Source organism: Silene latifolia, chromosome 1, assembly GCF_048544455.1.
Source record: "Silene latifolia isolate original U9 population chromosome 1, ASM4854445v1, whole genome shotgun sequence".
Lineage (NCBI taxonomy): Eukaryota > Viridiplantae > Streptophyta > Magnoliopsida > Caryophyllales > Caryophyllaceae > Silene > Silene latifolia.
Genome location: NC_133526.1, coordinates 3,562,914 through 3,582,389, shown reverse-complemented (window position 1 = coordinate 3,582,389; position 19,476 = coordinate 3,562,914). Strand labels below are relative to the sequence as shown.

General features: G+C 38.8%; 3 protein-coding genes and 1 pseudogene across 3 annotated transcripts; all 4 read right to left on the bottom strand.

Moving 5' to 3' along the window:
* Positions 1-315: 315 nt before the first annotated feature.
* LOC141593315 (extra-large guanine nucleotide-binding protein 3-like) lies at positions 316-3,978 on the bottom strand (annotated as a pseudogene).
* Positions 3,979-4,432: 454 nt separating this feature from the next.
* Positions 4,433-8,922, bottom strand: LOC141593331 (uncharacterized). Its single transcript, XM_074414144.1, has 3 exons — positions 8,549-8,922; positions 5,116-6,408; positions 4,433-4,957 (listed from the first exon to the last, which is right to left on the bottom strand). The coding sequence occupies exons 1-3, from the start codon at positions 8,729-8,731 to the stop codon at positions 4,730-4,732; spliced, it is 1,704 nt and encodes a 567-aa protein (XP_074270245.1). The 5' UTR covers positions 8,732-8,922; the 3' UTR covers positions 4,433-4,729.
* A 2,287-nt stretch (positions 8,923-11,209) lies between these two features.
* Positions 11,210-14,152, bottom strand: LOC141593299 (receptor-like protein EIX1). Its single transcript, XM_074414143.1, has one exon. The coding sequence runs from the start codon at positions 13,970-13,972 to the stop codon at positions 11,360-11,362; it is 2,613 nt and encodes an 870-aa protein (XP_074270244.1). The 5' UTR covers positions 13,973-14,152; the 3' UTR covers positions 11,210-11,359.
* Positions 14,153-17,541: 3,389 nt separating this feature from the next.
* Positions 17,542-18,680, bottom strand: LOC141640276 (uncharacterized). Its single transcript, XM_074449305.1, has 2 exons — positions 17,912-18,680; positions 17,542-17,615 (listed from the first exon to the last, which is right to left on the bottom strand). Exons 1-2 carry the CDS (start codon positions 18,678-18,680, stop codon positions 17,581-17,583), a joined length of 804 nt encoding a protein of 267 aa, XP_074305406.1. The 3' UTR covers positions 17,542-17,580.
* Positions 18,681-19,476: the final 796 nt, after the last annotated feature.

Here is a 19,476-nt window from a genome sequence, read left to right as displayed (position 1 = left end):
GTGGCTTCAAAATAGTGTTGTTCCAATGTATGAATTAGCGGTACTGCGTGTTTAATGTCCGAATTCTAACATATAGCCTTGTTTTTTTTTTTTTTAAAAAAAGCTTCGAATATGCCCGTGTATTTTATGATTAGTTCCAAAAATACCAAATTATCATAATTCGGGATTCTTAAGGTACACGAAGGACTTTTTATTAAGTTCAGGAGTACCTTGCATTATTTTGATAAATTGAAGAGCAGATCTTATCTTAGAATTCGGAAAAACATGACGAGACAGTAGAAAAAACCCAAAAAAAAAAAAAAACATTGACGATAATTTTAATTTTAAGCAAACTGAACTGTGAATCTGCCTATTAGAAAACAAACTTCAGGAAGTAGATCAAGATTAAAACTCTGGACAGGCGAGTCTTTCAAGCATTATTTACAATTACGTGTAGGTTTTGTAATCGACTGTTATATGATGCGACGACAGAAAAAAGTGACCATTTTATCATAAAATATTTTCCTCTGCGACACTATGCACAGTCGCAGTTTTCCAGTCACATGCACAACAGTTGCATCCAATCTTTTTTGGGCAGCGAGTTGCATCCAATCGGTTCACTCTTCTTGAGCACTATCACACAAGTCCCCTTCGTTTTTTCCGTCTCTTTTGAGAACCTCCCTTACGTACTTAAACGCCTCATCGACATTCACACGATCCCTTGCATTTGATTGCCATACAAAGAGCTTCATACTTGTAATCGAAGTATAGACCTCCCTGAACTTCGTAGCTATGTGAAGGTAACCTTGGGTAGCTAAAAACTGGTCAGTACAATTATATCCAATTGGGCAGAAATCGCTAAACCATTCACATGTCGTACAGGGCACCCGTCTTAATTTCTCCTCGAAAAGGTCATACTTGTTCAGTAAAAGTACACAAGGGACATCCTGGAAGATTGGGTTACTGATCATCTTCTTGAATAACTCTTTGCTTTGCATCAGCTTGTTTCCGAGGGTCTCACTTCCTGGAGCAATCCGTTCTTGGTCATAGTCACTCAGAGCAACGCAGAAGACTACAGCTTGTACGTCTTCGGAAATCTCCACCAACTTACAATCAGACCCTTTGCTCATTACCTCTGCAGTTAACCTGATTAACTGATACCTGCATGAAGTAGGGGTTAACTGGAAGATGAACAGCCTGAAGAAGTTAAAAAAGGACGAAGGAAGTAGTACAGTGTACTTGGGTACTTTGGCAGGAGGTTGCCAATGTCCGAAGACTCAAAAAATTAAGAGTAATCTTAATTTAGCAAACTGTAATCAATTACCCGGAGAAGAAAAAGGATATTTACTTGGTCGATGATGGAAACGCATCTGGATTTTTAGTGTTGGGATCGGACATTGGGCTATGATCTTCATGGGAAAATTTCAGAAACCCGTTATCTTGGGTTAACAGTTCTAGTGCTTCTGCATACAATATGTCCATCTCTGAAGGTACATATTCATTCCTGAACACCTCAACAGCCTGTAGTGAGCAAGAAGAAACAGGAGTTGAGTGTTCACATTCTAATCAGTAATGCAGGAAGGGCTGCACGCCTGCACATGAAGTAGACCGGACCGACCCGGATGGGCGGGTCCGGTCCGGTCTGGGCCGAATACAATCCGGTCCGGTCTCCGGGTCCATAGAAATATTGTGACCGGTCTCCGGTCCAAACAAAAAAATCACCTTAAATTACCTTTAAAAATAGAACCGGTCCGGTCCAAACTTGGAAAAAACGGACCTAAAGGGTTCCGGTCCGGTCTGGTCCGGGTTCCCACCTAACCGGTCCGGTCTCCGGGTTTAGGATATGGGGTTGTCCAGTCCGCGGGTCATTGCGGTCCGGACCGGTTCTAGACTGGTGAACACCCCTAAATGCAGGATTCGGCTAATTAAAACAGTCGAATCTGGCACTTACGACCCACATTCCTGATCACATAGCACTCCAACAATGATAAAATTCCCTTTCTAGCAGATACCTGGTTTAGAAAGTATTCAGCAACATCGGGAAGGGAATGAATCTCATCCTTTCTCTTATATGTCTCCTGTATAGCAGGATCGCTCCACACTTTTTCAATTGAAGGAGAAACTCCCTTGTGTCAGTGGCAGCCAGCAAGAATGCATCCAAATCACCCGCTGCAGCAGTGTCCGGTTGCCAGTTAGAGAAATGCTTAAGCCTCTGGTTGATTGAGTAAATGCTCTGCCTTGTCCGAGTGGACTCCAACTCTGAATTCCCGTCTACATATGTACGAAATAAAGTATGTGACAAATGATTATGCCAAGAGCACCAACAGTCATAAGACGAATTAAGCAACTCGATTACCGGCTTCAGAACTTTTGTTGCCTGCCCCTACTATGTCTTCCTTCTCAAACCGTTCTCTGGCATCTAGTAAGATTCGTAAATATTTATACATATTGTTTTGAATCATAAGTTTGATATCCTGCAGCTCTTCTGCTGTAAACCTGTTTCCGTACAAAAACTTCGCCTGTCATACAAAGTTTACATTAAAGCAGTGAACATAGAAAACATCTTTAGCAGAAGAATAAGCATCAGCAAAAATACCTGTTTAAAGATTGTGCTGGTACCAGAACCCTCCAGTCCGAGGAGGATAAGCTTCGGAATTCTTCTTTGTTCAACAAACTTCTGAACCACGGAATCTTTGCATGCCTCATCTCTACTTCCGTGTGGTTGACCTTGGGGCACAGGCAAAGAAAACAATGCGCAAACAAGACGAGTTGAAACCTACAGTAGAGCACTTTAGTTTAAGAGTGTTTGACAGAGATGATGCGGAATTGTTGAACCATGAAACCAGCAAAATGTTGATGCATACCTTCTTCCAGGGATTTGGCTTGGCTTTACAGTTAGCTTCTTCCTCATAGCGGCCATCATCGTAAACCCATAAATGAGTATCACGAGGACACGGCACATTTGCTATCTAAAAATTAATTACCAAAAAAACTTTTTAACTGTTAATTGCAGGTGGCTATAGATGTAAACCAGATCGAAGAATTTTTTGTAACAAATACGGAGTATACAAGAAACAGTAAGCCGGAAAGCCAACACAACGCATCTTTGGATTGATACGATGTCATATGCCTTGAAAAATGCACGCGCTATATTACAGAACCTGACCTTAAGTACTATCAGCTCAAGCTTCGTAATTTCACGGCCGTTAATATAAACTCCAGTCTTTCCTCTGCTTGCATCAGAGCTTAGCCTCCCAGTGAAGTTTAAATATGAACTTATAATTCTATCAGGTTTCGCTCCCACCTGCGACACCAAACAAAGCGCTCAGTCAGTTTCCTCGTAACTTGTTGACGACACAAAATTCAATGCCAAAAGCAAACTGATGAATTATAAACTGACCTTTCCCCAGAAACCTGTCTCTTTGTCATACCAATACTCCCCGGCCTTAAGTTTCCCAGGAGGTAACCGACACCCAAGCAACGCACCCATTTCCTCCGGCTTTAACGGGAATCCATTCACGACTAATTGCTCAGGTTGAAGTTGATTAACGACACATTCCCTCTCGGCTTTCATAACCTGCTTAACCTCAAGAGGACTCAACACCCTAGACAGTGCCCCAGCCCTGGAACTCTTTCCAAGCTTTGTTCTCTTTGATTCATCAATACGCTTACCAATGCACCCTACACATTTACGCCCTTCCGACGTACACCCCATAGCTCCAATCACACAATTACTAGAATACTTGGAATCACAAACCACACAACTCTCCTTCACTTCCCACTTTCCTTTCCCACATCCATCATAGCAAACCCATGATTTATTCTTCATTTTCTCCTTGCTTATCTATCTCAGACTATGTTACCCCGACACTTCACTTTGGTCGAGTGTAAGGTGTAATATCAATATACTATATGTTAACCCCTCAAGATGTATACAAAAAAATCAGCAATATGCAAGATCAACAGATGTTCACATTCAACAAAATTAAGACTAAAATTATGTAAGACGACGACTTCCAGCTTTACAAGTTATAAGGTCAACGCATTTGGATATTTAAGTCAAGGTCAACTTATTAGAGCTGGAATTTTTTTTTAAATAAAAAAGTTGACTACTTGAGAAAATGGGCACAAATTGAAATTTGTTATAAAAATATGGGTCGTGTTACTCGTGTAGAATCGAGAATATTTTAAACAGTATAAGTCGTTAACCGCTGAATACAGAGTGACTTTTAATTTCTTTATTTTCAAGTATCAACATCTTTTAAATGAAAGCTTCTAGAAATAGAGGTATTTTATCGGGGTTGGGTTGAATACCAGTCGGGTACACACTTTTAGAATAATCGGGGGGATGGGGGAAATAACGTTCACCGCAAAATGCCAGGCAAGAAGAGAGGCTATATGACATGAAAAAAAATGAAGAGTTTAAGCGTACAGTTTCAATGACAAACCAGTATAGCTGAATGCCTGAATATCCCCAATTATATAAAATCGGGCCAACAGTCGCCACAAATTCATGGTACAATTTTCTTCAAATGATGAAAATCATGATACAATTCACAAAGAACATCCTCGCCCAATCCAACAAGGTAATAAACTAACCCCCATGATCATTTTCCAAAATCGTATATACTTCCATTCAATTAGGTCTTCCTTGCCACAAAGATGGATCGTTTGTTGGAACTCGGAACAGACAATTTCCAGCTTCCAGAATAAATAGAATGTTGGATGAGAATTGATAAGAACAGAATCTTCAGTTGTTTGGGTGAACAGCAATCCGGTGAATGTCCATCTCTTTCAACATGACGGAACGCCCACAAGAATCACACGGGGCAGTTCTGGAACCACATAAGCTCTCATGCTCCGAAAGTCCTCTTAAATGATCTCGCATGTCCATAGGTGAACTCCCAGCTTGGACTATATCTCCACAAAACCGGCATGTTATCATACGCATTGGGCATATTGTAGACTGATGTTGGACCTGAAAAATTAGAACATATCTTAAAAAACCAGGGCTGAAAGCCGAAAAGTTAAAAGTGAAATAAACTAGCCACAAGTACACAATATAAAAACAAAATCACGATAAATATACACGCATCACACACTGAAAGGAAACTAGATTTTATAGTTTATATTTACCATTTCCTCTTTCTCGAGAACTACTCCACATGAACAATGGATGGGTTCATGGAACACTTTCATGTGCTTCTCCATCTCTGCCTGCTGAAAGGCCTTCCCACATCGACTGCAATGCACATGGTTTTTGGCATTCTCCACTCGGAGAACGACTCCACAACCTGCATGCTGACATATGACATTGTGTCTACGACAATAGGCTTCATGCAAAGCTATACTTCTACTAGGTATGAAATGCTTGCAATTCCCGCATTCCAGTGTATCTGCATCAAGGGCTGATGAAGACAGACCAGCTTGCTGGCCACGAGTGGAGTTATCCTGAATATTTACTGATATTGTGTACTTTGATATCCCTTTGAACCCATAAACTCCAATACTAAAAGTGGCCTCTTCCAGATTCTGATCCCGCGAACTAAGTATCAACGTCTTGGAGCCCACATCATGTGAGGACCACTGATGCTGATGGTTTGTGGGATAAAGCAATGGATGCTTTGACATGTAAAGATCAGTATCTCCTGAACCTGTGTCAACATCTAGCTTCACTTCTAGTTTAGCATCATGAGAAGAGATTATATTCCAAGCATCATTTCCGAGAGTGAATTTGTAGTACATATATTGCCCTTCCTCAACGGTCCCAGATTCTGATGATCCAAACGTGAGCGGCTTCAGAACGGTTTGTTTATTTATGTCTGAGGTTGAAAATGGATTGACAATATCAACCTCAATATCTGTCTCTAGGACAGAAACACTGGACGAGGGTTTTAGTTCGAGGACATGTAACTTGAACGTAAGCTCTCCGTGTTTGACCATGATTGTATCCTCCTGAGAAAGGGTAGCATGTTGACGAAGGGTCGTTTCAAGGACAGCCTTATGATTTGGTACTTCCAAAAAGGCAACCTCATCTGACTGAAGTTTTGCATAAGATCCTTTTGGCAAACGGACATACTGAACCTCAATCATCGGAGTCATTGGCGTTTCTGACGAGAGTAGGTTGTTCCATACATGTGGTGGAAGGGCAACACGTCCTTCTTCTGCTGTGAATTCCAGTACGCCTGAATGAGTCACTCCGTGGCCCTCACTTACACTAGCGGTGTCAGATGTACGTTCTTGCCCAGCGATGGATAAACGGAAGTACACAGGTCCTTTGTCAAAAGCACCTTGATCAGACAATTCAGTAAAACAAGTTGGCGGTAACTTGATCTTATCTCCAACACCAGGAAAAGGTACAGCTTCTAAGACCCGAGAAAACATGATTCCTCCTCCAGAAAGAAGACTTTCTGCCATCTGTTGATCTGCCTGTCAGAAATTTCATGTAGGTGTTAATTATTATCTTACAGGGAACTACAGATACCTACACCAAACGTGCACTCAACAGACACTACACAAAGTCTGCTAAGTCAAAACAAACATATAGTTTCTATAACCGAATCTCACAATTATCAGAGTCCTCTCTCTCATTCGCTTTTTGAGTTTTTTCCAACTCTAGAAAACTTATTTCAATAATGTGCAAGTGTGGCATGTTTGCAAATCAATTAGGCTAAACCCCATGTAAACAGGAATGACATAAGAACCATATGCCCATTAAAGAGCCGTAGAAGAAGAACAACGAATAGACCCTGAATATTATCCTGTTGCGTGTTTAGAAAGCCAAGTCTCAAACTTATCCGAACGACATTTTGAACATGCTTGTGGAAACTTCATGTCCTCCCTTCTTGACTATTTTGTCAGCCCAGCAAGGCCTCGACTAAAAAAAGTTGTAAGAGAGGAGATTTGTGTGAGGTCGCAACTGTGGTTAGGTAAAAGCTACTGTTTCCTTACCCACATTGCCATGCTAACAACATCAATAACACACAAGAAGGCTATGACTTGAAGAGACACTGCTATCACAGTCTACGCAAAAATCAGTACGTTATACAAACCACCTCAAGAATTTGTTTCATTTGTGCAACTATCATGTTAAGCCGAAATTCCACCTAGTTTCAACCATATACTTAATCATGTACTCCCTTATTACATGATTAAGTTTTTCCTGAAGACCATCATCGTTAAGCAATAAAGAGGAAATCGCCAATTACGCCTGATCACAATCCCTTATTACTCTGATTTTAAAGTCCCTCACTTCCTCATTCAAGCCAAAGTTTCAAACTACCTCTCTAACAAACACATCAACGCTGAAAATTTCCGTTAACCTATCACTCTTTCTTCTCAACTCTAATTCTTCCATTAAAACTGCCATGCTAGTTATAACACACTCAAAGATGATATTCTAAACAAGAAAGAGCTAAACCACTCTTCCTTCTCCTGTCTAATTCAACCATTAAAGCTAGCTATACCACTCTAAAGATCATATCTTGAACAAGCAAAGGCGGAGAGCCTGAACCGTTCTTCCTTCCCAAATCAAATTCATCCATTAAAGCTAGCTGTACCACACTAAAGATCATATCTTAATAACCAAAGGCTGAGCGCCTGAACCATTCTTCCTTCCCGAATCAAATTCATCCACTAAAATAGCCATGCCATTCTATCAATCAGCTAATCCTACACCGAACAAGAGAAGGCTAAACCTTTTTCAACATAACACACCTTAAAATGTAATCCATACTTCATTTCTCAATCAACATGTTACAATTTAAGTCTTGCTCACTTACAAAACACGGTTCTTTCATTCAAGAGATCTAGAGTCAAATTACTACCACCACCACTATCACCACCTTAAAGTCCCATATTTGCGATAAGTTTCTCCTAACGGCCCAACCATAAACTTCCTTAAAAATATACCTTAATCAATCACTTCACCTTCTTGATACTAATCCCCACTTCAGTTCTTTGATTAACATCTTATGATTAATTCCCTAAATTAATTCGTAGCGTAAAAAGATCACTCCTTTAGAGCATTGCCATCTAATTACTCACAGCGTCCCAGTCAAGTGCTTATCTATACTTCCTTTTCTACACGGATTTCAATTAAAGGTAAACAAATGAATGGGATAGACGAAATAATTCACATATTCCTACAATCCCACAACCCCATTTTGCTTCCAATCTTCATCTCAATCAACAATTCAACATCCCAAAAATCCGACAACAAATACCAAATCACAAATGCCAATACAAAATCAATTAACAAAATAAAACAACCCAATTGCAAATCAAAAGAATAACAATTAGGGCAACAACAAAACCCTAAACTTGATCAATTTATCAAATCACAAATGCCAAAACAAAAACAACCCAATATAACAACCCAATTAACGTAACAAAACAACCTAATTACAAATCAAAAGAGCAACAATTAGAGCAACAAAAACAATCTTTAGCTTGATCAAACTATCAAATAAAAATGCCAAAACAAAAACTGCCCAATTCAATTAACAAAATTAAAAAAACTCAATTACAAATCAAACTAACAACAAAAATTAGAGCAAAAAGATGAAACCTTAGCTTGAGCTTCGGCGGCATCGATACGACGAATACGTTGAGCAGATTCAACAGCTTGACGTATACGAGAAGCTTCAATTTTAGCTTTATTTTCACGATCAAGTTTCAATTTTGCTCTTTCTTTTCTCTCTTTTTGTTCTTTTAATAGCTTTTCCCTCGCTCTTCGTAGCTCGAAATCCATGTCTTTTGTGTTGAATTGTTGTTTCTGGGATTGAATTGAATAATGATGAAAATTAGGTTAAAATTGATTTGATTAGATTGATTTATAAGCAAGTAATTGGGGGGAAAGTGAGTTATTAATAACAGGATTACAGGAAGGTTCAAGAGAAAGTTGGAGACTTTGCTTTCTTTTCATTCGTTCATGGCTTACCTAATCAAATAGTGGGGCGATTGTAGCAATTAAATACCGATTTTGTAACCCGAAACCGAGTAGAAGTACAATAGGTTTCACTTGTGTGAGAAGCTCATGACGGCCAAGATATCACCGATTCATTAAAAACATCGCTATTAAAACGATTAAATTAACTATTTATAACCTCACTAATTATCAATAGAGTGGAAAGTAGGGTCGAACCCAAGGGAAGAGAATTTGTAATCGGTTTTCAATGCGTAAATAGAACAATTGCAATTAAATGAACGGTTTTTCTATCCTATGCCCACTAGGGCATAGGATAAGAAGCTAAAATAGGAAAGTATTAAATGTATTTTTTGTGAAGAAAATTAAAAGTGATGAGATATTACAATTTCCCATGAAAATATCATTTAATACTTTCTATTTTTGGTTTATTATCCTATGCCTAGTGGGCATAGGATAGAATAACCCTTAAACGAAAGACAAGTGTGTAAAAGGGAGGTTTTGGTTTGGTTCAAGTAACAAATTGAAATTCAAATGAGAGTAACAAGCAAGCAAGTAATTGAAGGAAATTATCAAATATGAGAGGAAACTTAAACCAACCCAATTAGTGAACCACTTTGGTCGATCCTAGACACAATCAATCCCTTAATGACAAAGAAATCACACTTAATCAATTAACCCAACTTATCAACCCACCAAGTATTATTACATACATTGGTTAAATTAACAAGATAGAACTATAGAAGCATGAGAGATTCAATAAAGGGTAATTAGATACGGTGAACACAATTAATGCCTAATTACAAGTTAATCATTTACTTGATGATTAAGCCAAGAAGAAATCACATTCATTAGCATAATAACAAGGTGTTGTAAAGATGAGATTACAAGGAAATCACACCTAATAATCGTAACAACATGTAAATTAAGGACCTTGATTTAATTAAAAAACAAGGAAATCACACTTAATACTTTAGTTAAACAAGATTTCCATAATAGAAACAATAAACACAAAGATTAACAATTAGGGACAACCAAAGTTTACACCTTTTGGATTGGATTAAGAAGGGAGATTAGTTCTCCATAATAGATCTAGATCCCAATTAAAAGATGATAATCTCCAAATTACAACTTAATTAACAAAATAAAACATAAGATGATGAAAATGTAATGGTATCCATCTATATATAGTCCAAACATAAGAAGGAAATGGGCTTTAAGTTGAGCACAAGCCCGTAATCAACAATGCATAATTCCAGAAAACACGCACCGTGCGAGTTTTGGGTATGAGAAAACCGCACGGTGTGGTTTTGCTCATGGACAACACTTTTTCCGAAAGCCATATTTCTCTCGTTACTTGGCCAAATGAGGCGTGTGACCAGGCGTTGGAAAGCTAAGAACATAAGCTTTCACCTCCACTTAGCCTTGCATCGACACAAGCTCTAAAACTCAAGATATACCCATTTGAAGTCGATCCTTATGCAAACGACGCTTCAAATTTTCATTTGTTTCATCCTTTCACTTCTTCATGTCTTAGCTAGTCTTCCTTCTTGCTTGTAAATGTTTTGTAGTAGTTACCATGGTAGCTTTCAAGACATGTTTTTACTTCCAATCATTGCTCAAAACTCCATTACTAACCCGACATTAAGAATATGGTAAATGTGACGTAAATCATGTGAAATCACGTCTCAATGCCGCTTTATTATGCATAAAATAAGCCAATTAGATGGTACGATAATGAGCTTATCAATCACCCACATGGGTAGATAAGACAAAAAGTAGAATGCATAGAGAATCACAAATGACTTGTCTTTATCCTTCCATGCGGGTTTTATTTGACCCGTCATAAGCTTGTGACGGATATCGACCGTCACAAATGAGAATTTGTGATAGAATTACAGCTTTTCTAAATGAATAGGCAATTTTGAGATTTTGCCCGCAAAGGTAGAGTCTAATGGAGATCTTAGATTCTGAGGTGGTGATTATTTTAAAATCACGAGAGCATTGGGGGACGATTAATTAACTTATCGACGGACACATCAACTCACAACATCAGATATTAACCATCTTGTGAGGGTAAATTTGTATGCGATCCTAATTCTCTCCATTACCTAAAAAAAATGGACCACTATTTTCTATAAAGAGCCTGGATCAAATTGCTTGTCCAAAAAATAAAACAGCCTTGAATCCTTGATCAATAAATATTCCCTGTCTAACCAATTAACTGTGAGATCGTCCTGAAATAAAATTTGGACCATTAGAAGAAAATAAAATAATATAAAAAAGGAGAGCAAATAGAGGAGATACAAATTGCTTCATCATAATATAATCACGCTTCCATAATAAAGTAACAATTACATTGCATAGTACAGTCGTACCGCGTACATCATTAGTGCTTATTGTGCTAGAATGCTAGTTACTTGTATACATCATTTTAGTAACACACAAATCATCTCATCTCCGGTTGATCTTAGCTACCCTCAAAGCAACTATCACATACAACCAATTATACATGTCTTCGAGACGCTGGAAAACTACATGCCTCCACCTTGTATTCAACACCAAACACCCAACAACACCCCAGAAACCAGTAGCAAATCCCGACATCACAACTAGGCCGAACCCCATTTTCTCAAACTTCTTCGCATTGTCGCTGCTAGCCTTATAGCTCCTACCCTTAACTTGCTTGTCAACTTTGCTTTTGCACTTCTTAGGTAGAGAATCTCCACAAAGATAAGGATTTCCAGCATAAATCGAGGCTTGATCAGATAAGGTTTGTAGCTGATTCCCAGTCGGGATTTGACCGGATAAATTGTTGTAGGACAAGTTAAGGTGGCTCAAGCTATATAGTTCACCGATGCTTGTTGGGATACTTCCTCTCAGTTTATTCTCTGACAAGTCTAGTGACACCAATGATTTCAAACCCCCAATGTTCTCGGGAATCATTCCAGATAACTGATTAAATGACAAGTTGAGACTCAACAAGCCGGAGATCTTTGTGATGTCATTGGGAATGCTACCCACCAAGTTATTGCAGGAAAGGTCTATATCCACCAAATATTGTAGTGTGCTCGTATATGCACGCTCTATACCTTGGATTACTTCACTGACATCGCTTAAAAAGTTATCCTGTGATGCATTGAGTGAAGTCATAGCTGTAAGGTTACTTAAACAACCAGGAATAGAACCCATAAAATGGTTATGGCCAAGGTCAATGAGTTGGAGATAAGGCAAGGAGCATATATGCGTTGGAATAGTACCAGTAAACTTATTTCCTCTCAGCCTAAGTATTTTCAGGCTTCTAAACTTTTCGGCTTTAAACCACTTGTGCATTTTGCCTGAGAGCTGGTTTCCGCCAATGTCTAGAAATTTTAGATTCGTGAGATCACTCAAGCATGAAGGGATCTCTCCGCTCAACATATTGTCATTCAAATGCAAATAAAAATGATCGTAGAACCCCAACTTGTCCGCAGTTCGGTTATTAAAACAGGGAATACGTCCTTTGAGCTTGTTATATGAGAGGTTTACAATGGAAAAACTTGAAACATTGGACCAACAAGTAGGAATCACCCCAGATAACCTATTTTTTCCAATATCTAAAAGTACCAATGACGGAATCCGACACAAAGAATCGGGGATCGGACCCTCAATTTGATTATTAGAAAGGACAAGAATTTCCAACTTAGGCATTCTCTGACCTAATCCCCAACAATTTGGAATCACCCCTTTGAGGCTATTATTTTGAATATATAAAGCTACCAATGACGTAAGTTGGCACCAAGAATCGGGGATTGGACCACTTATTTGATTATTGTCAAGATCTAAATATTCCAAGTTAGGCATTATTTGACATAAACTTTCTGGAAGCGGTCCAGAGATGAAATTATTGAGGAGAGCTGTGATGGTAGCTTGAGGATATACATTTGTTTTACTGTCATTTGACAACAAAAAATTCCCAGACAAAGAGTTATTACAGAGGTTGATTGACATAAAGTTGATGGGAAAAATAGGAGACCCGCTAAGGTGGTTGTTAGAAAGGTCGACAGTGCTAAGTTGGGGCATTGTATGAAACCATTGTGGCATGAGCCCTGATATATTTGCATTTGATAGAGCGAGATTAATTAGAGACTTTTGAGTTTGAAGCCATGGAGGAATTTGTCCGTTGCTATTGCAGTGACTTGCGGAGAATGATAGAAGTTGGAATGGAGGCACCCAATCTAAAGGCAGGTCGAGTGTTAGCAATGTTTCTTCTATGTTTATATCTATCAAGCTTGAGAGGTTAGCGAAGTGGGGTTCAGACAAAACTGTACCTTCCCACGGATTGGAGCAAATAACTAAATCTTTCAGCTTGGAAAGTTTTCCTATTGATGTTGGTATTTTGCCACTCAACTGATTACCATAGAGATCTAGGGACTTCAAGTTTGATGGAAACCTAAGAGAGGATGCTATAAAGCTCAAGATGTTTCGAGAGAGATCTAATTCCTCCAAATTTGATAGCTTCTCTAATGCTGCTGGAATCTCACCTGATAACATGTTCTGTGAAAGGTCAAGGTGCTCAAGAGATGTGAGGTTTTGCACTACACGAGGTATGTCTCCGCTAAAGTTGTTAATACTCAGATCTAAATATCGGATTGGAAGGCGGGCAGAAAATGAGGAGTTTTTGTGAATAACATTATGAAGGGTCAGTCCACAAGAAGATAAATGCAACTCCCTAATATAAGGGAGCGGTCCAATTACCGACTCCATCCAATCATTTGCATAACTCATCTGCACACCACTCATGTTCAAGTAGCGCAGTTCTCTTAGATGAGAAACCCAACCTAAACTGTGAACAGTGAGCTCGTTAGCCGCACTACCCAGATCAAGGACTCGTAGGTTAGTGAGGTTACCTAATTCATAAGGAACTAAACCACCAAAAGAAGCAGATGAGAGATTGAGATACCTGAGTTTCTTCATGGAACCCATAAATCTCGGAATTGAGCTATAACTGAAGTTATTGAGGCTCAAGTCCAAGCTCTCCAGTTGTTTCAGCTCAAGTAAATACACCAAGGACTCGAGCTTCTCCATTTTCAACAAGTCATTAGTCCCATCTCCACTAAAATCGAGCTTGAGAATATGGCCGGTTGTGTTATCACAACCCACCCGACTCCATTTGCAACATTCTTCACCTTCCCATGAAGATGCAATGCCTTTGTCGAAATAGATGAGACTGTGTTTGAAGTTGAGCAGGGCCGCTCTTTCAGAAGATTTACACCTCACAGTTGAGGAGTTATTGGCAGAATTCCCATTGCAGCTACAATATCTTGTGCTGAAAACGATAAATGTACAAATCAGTACGCAAGTTATTACAGTATTACACATTGCTCTGAAGGTACAATTGTAATGCTAGTTTATAACATATAACAAGTTTTCGGAAGACAGCCTATAAATAGTCTGCCCCGGATATGGTAAATTGTTAATGTCACTACTGTCGACTGAATGATTATAATTTCGTCAAAAGTTAAAGAAACTAATCACCAACAAGTGCAACAAGGCCACTACAGATGTTAGTCGCGATACCAAAACAGGTATTTCAGGTGAATGCAGACTTGTGAGTGGAAATATAACCAACAATTGCAACAAACCAACTAATTTCAGTGGAAACTTTAACGACGACTCTTGACTTACAATGTGCAGACTTGTGAGTGGAAGTATATGATGACGCGACGACTGGGGTTTGGAGAAGACTTTGACTTACAATATGATGACCTTACGTCTGAACTGAAGTTACTGCATAAATGTAATTTGAGAAAACACAGGTAACATTCTGATTGAGCTTTTTTACGAGTAAGTCTCTTATAAAATGATTTTATAGTTACGGGTTTTCTTCATATATATACGGAGTAATACGGAAAAATAAGAGTAGCAGGGAAACAAAGGAGCTCATCAAATCATTCTGAGCTTAAATCCACAAGACGAAACCCGATTATATAAACCTTGGCTCCTAAAACAATCAAACTAATCCAAAATATTTCAACCTTGTTTTAATCAATTGTTTACATTTGATTAAAATACTAATTACAAGACACAAGGAAGGTAAACAAATGATTGGGACAGGGGAATATGTTGTTACCGAGTACTAATTTGAAGTACAGATTTCATGATTTGAGACCCTAATTTGGGTCAATTGTACCTTCTCTTTCAGCTCCTCGTCAATGGCGTCTTCATCATTCTAACTCCCTGCATAAGAGTCTTTTTTATCTCCAAATTTGCTGCTCAATGCGAGAAATCTGTAAACCTAGCTTTTGTTTTGAAAATTCTTTGTTATGAATGTTCATGAATTGGATATTGAGCTTTGGTGAGAAACAATGCCCCAGAATTCAATTTTTTTTATTGCACTTATATTATTACTCCTACTTTATACTCCGTGCATTATATACACGGTATTAAAAGTATAATATTTTTATAAAATTATTTATATAATATTGATACCTTATAATTGTTTACATTTCTGATCATTATATTTTGCTTTAATAAATAGAAGTTAGAACTGAAAATATTATAATTTAGGGTTTTTCTCATCTATACCCTTATGTTTCTAGGATTTCTCACATATACCTAGAGCTGGACATCGGGCCGGGTTGGTGCGGGCCGGTCCGGGCTATAGGCGGGCCGGGTTGGTGGAGAGGGAACCCGAGCCCGCACCACGGGCTGGGGGTGTGAAAAATTTGGAGCGGGCGGAAGTGGAAAAATTATGGCCCGAACTGAACCGGCCCGATTGCACAAATGAGCTTTAAAAAAAAAAAAAAAAAAAAAAAAAAAAATTGCGGGTGGGAATAGAGGAAGCCGGGACCGCCCGGTATTGGGGTGGGTTGTGCGGGTGGGTTGGCGGGTTGGCGGGTGGGAATAATTGAGATTGGTGCGAAGGCGGGTGGTGGTGCGGGGGCCGCCCGTCTTGAGTCCACCTCTACATATACCCCCTCCTTTTTCTAATCCCCACTTGTACCCCTATACTTCCCACTCTTTTTCAAATGTAGCCTTCCTATTTTTTTCCATTCATTCCGTCAGTTGATTTCGTTAGCTCCGTTAACTGTAATCTTTCGACATTGCTTTTAGTTACCCTCACCGTAGTCAGTTGATCTTTCTGATAGTTTAATGACTCTAATTTCAATCTCAAATTCCCATAATTACAACCTTCACATTTAATCTACACCACCTTTAATTCTACTTATCAAAATAACAACATCAATGATAGTAATAACGCCAAATAATTAAGTACTTAAGCAAGGCTAATTACAAATTGAAAGTTAAAAAATACAATTACCATGAAGAGAACTAAATAGCAAAAGAAATCCAGAAAAATTACAAGGTAAATACACCTTCGCCAATGATCGGAACCCAAAAATGCTGACATTTCTGACAGTAATGGAAGAAAGATGGAACCTTTCATTAGAAAAAGCCTGTAAATGGTGGCAAGGGTTTTTAGTGGCCACAAGAAACCCATTAGTTAGCTTCAAATTCTTCTAGTTTTTTCTTTGCTTATACAAGTTAGGAGTTATCAGAGGATACTAGAAAGAACCGCAATTAGATTTTATGTTTTTTTAGCCATTTTTATTAATTGTCTCAAAATTAGAGGTTGGAAGACGATGAATTGAAGTGGGGATGACTGATGGGGGTGACTATAATAAACTATAAAGGATGAAGAAGGTGGTGTAATAATGGTGAGAAGCTAACTAACGGAATCAATTGACGGAAAATATAGTAATGCTACATTTGAGAATTAATGAAAAGTATAGGGGTATAAGTGAGGATAAAATAAAGGTAAGGGTATAGGTGAGAAAACTCAAAAACATAAAGGTTCACATGAGAAAAACCCTATACTTTAAGTTAATAGGGCATTAATATAGATCTTGCGCAATGCGCGGTATATATAAAGTAGTTATTTTTTAGAATATTATTTATAATGGAAAACAAGAGTTATGAAAGGGGTTTTTATGAAATCTATATTTTTTTTACCATAAAATCAAGGATTTCTTTTTATAAATTTTCTCCAATTATTTTAATAAATATTTTTTTGTCACAAAGTTAATGGTAAGTATGTGCCAAGTTATTCTCTAAATAAGTATTTAACTTAAAGGTTAAAGTGTTCAATCTAAAACTTAGTGAGGATGAGAATAAGTGTAAGGTGATCCAACCATATTTCAACCATATTTGTGTATCTATCGTAGCATGTAAGCTTGTAAACAAACGTTGGTGTTCTTTAATCTCCGACCCTAAATTTGCGTCTCACTACTCCGATCATATCGTAGCCGCCATGGACCTTTATTGCAATGACTAGCAACAAGGGAGCCGTGTTTGGGTACCCAAAATTATCGATAGGATTTTTACCTTTTACTTTTGTTATTGAGGCAACTTTCATGGACTTGGTCTTATGTTCCGGTCCCCAGAAATCCGGAGACAGTCGGCGGTTATTTGCGAGAGTCTTCGGGACAGTTGTTCATCTTGCATAACCCTACGAATGAAAACTTTATGAACTACAGGTATTGATTATATGTTTATTGTATATTATCCTCCATCCTTTTGACTACTTTCGGCTGGCTACTTTCGGCTCTGATACCATTATTGATTATATGTTTATTGTATATTATCCTCCATCCTTTTGACTAGCTTTGAAGTAATAGACCCCGTCTTCATGCTCACCCCGTCCAATCTTCATCCTCGTAGATAGGTCCTGTATAACACAATGATCAGTATAAAAGGTGACTACACAATTGTTTTCTTGAATGAGTTGTTGAACGGAGATTAAATCGCATGTTAAAGACGGGACAAAAAGGACATCTTTAAGAATGAAGTTATCACATAAAGTCACGGTTCCATGCTCATGAGCCATAATTTTCGAGCCATTTGGTAGTCCTACAGTCGATGGTTTTTGACTGTGAAGATTGTCGAGTAACTCACGTCGACCTGTCATATGATGCGAGGCACCACTATCGAGAAGCCAACTGTCACATGAACTATTATTCGTACCTGCTTGTTTACTGTTACCTTCCTTTTTCGCCAAGAGAGTGCGGAGTTGTGTTAATTCTCCCATTGTCAGGTTTCCATTACTCCCTTCATCAGCAACTCCAGCCGCATTTGCCCTCTGATAGTTACCACGACCTCCTCGGCCTCTGCCACGCCGTCCACGACCGCCGCGTCCTCTCCCCCTGCCTTGATTGCCCGGTTTATCCCAGCAATTTTCCTCGGTGTGCCATGGTTTTCCGCAATACCCACAGTGGAAAATTTCTGGTTCCTCTTTTTCGAAAGAGTTGTTATTCACCCGAGCACGAGCACGAGCAGTCGTCGCGTCTGTGACTCTGGCCGCCATTGCCGCAGTTGCATCGAGGACTTCTTCTTTTCCCTTTGTTACTGCTTTATGCCGCTCTTCTCTTAGCACTAGTGCATAGGCCCTGCTTAGCGAGGCAACTTCGTCATCCATTAACAAATTTGATCGGATGTGTCCATAAAGACTTGTATCTAGTCCCATAAGGAACTGATGGACCTTCGCCTCTTCTCGTTCTTTGAGCATTTCATTAGCCGCTCCACAAGTGCACGGAGGCACTTTGCTATAACTTGCTAATTCATCCCATATGGTTTTCAAATTTGTGTAATATTGGACCACAGACTGATCTTTCTTTTGTTTGCAGTCGCTTAATTCCGCCTTCAATTGATGTACTCTAGGGCGTTTCAAGAAAGATATCGCTCCTTTAATTCCTTCCAAACTTCCATGATAGTACCGTAAAAGCGATACTAGCATGTAAATCTTCGTCAATCGAACATCTTATCCATGCCTTGAGCATGGCGTTACTTGTCGCCACGCCACTGCTTCGAGGGACTCCTCTTGACCGTCAGGCGTGATAGGCTTCTTAACTTTGCCTTCGATAAAAGCCAATTTGTTTTTCGCGTCAAGAGCATTCCTTACCGCATCGGCCCATAAATCATAATTCTCTCCATTAAACTTCTTGGGAGTTAATGATAAACTGGTGCTTTCATTGGGATGAAGGTAAAGTGGAGAGGATGGTGAAATGAATTCCACCTTGGGTGTTCCGGATGCAGTTGGTCCCGTCATGGTTGTCGTTTTTTTTTTTTTTTTTTTTTTTTTTTTTTTTTTGAGGGTAAATTTTGTGTGTGTATTTTTTTTGTGTGTAAATGTCAGGATCAATTCAACTGCCAATGCTCTGATGCCATGAAGAAAAGAAAAGCAATTGGTGTATTGATTGTCAGAAATGCACAGCAAGATACATACATATATACTTGATACAACCCATCATTATGGGAACCACTACCTAACACAATTCATCATTATGTGCAGCACTACCTACCACTACCTTAGACAATACATCATTATGTGAAGCACTAAATAAGAGGATATGGAGCCGAAAGTAGCCAGCCGAAAGTAGTCAAAAGGATGGAGGATAATATACAATAAACATATAATCAATATATTGATTATATGTTTATTGTATATTATCCTCCATCCTTTTGACTACTTTCGGATATCCCACGAAAATGCAACGGGTGCCTCTCTCTTTAAACTTGTCTTTGGGTCTTTC

What these genes read in the sequence shown, in the direction of transcription:
- LOC141593331 (XM_074414144.1), bottom strand. Translation starts at nt 8,731, where the DNA reads ATGGATTTCGAGCTACGAAGAGCGAGGGAAAAGCTATTAAAAGAACAA. An exon ending in CCGCCGAAGCTCAAGCTAAG is followed by an intron (nt 6,409 to 8,548) that starts GTTTCATCTTTT and finishes AATTTCTGACAG; the next exon opens with GCAGATCAACAGATGGCAGA. An exon ending in TTCTCGAGAAAGAGGAAATG is followed by an intron (nt 4,958 to 5,115) that starts GTAAATATAAAC and finishes CTAATTTTTCAG; the next exon opens with GTCCAACATCAGTCTACAAT.
- LOC141640276 (XM_074449305.1), bottom strand. Translation starts at nt 18,680, where the DNA reads ATGCTAGTATCGCTTTTACGGTACTATCATGGAAGTTTGGAAGGAATT. An exon ending in AGGTAACAGTAAACAAGCAG is followed by an intron (nt 17,616 to 17,911) that starts GTACGAATAATA and finishes TGTGTTATACAG; the next exon opens with GACCTATCTACGAGGATGAA.
- LOC141593299 (XM_074414143.1), bottom strand. Translation starts at nt 13,972, where the DNA reads ATGGAGAAGCTCGAGTCCTTGGTGTATTTACTTGAGCTGAAACAACTG.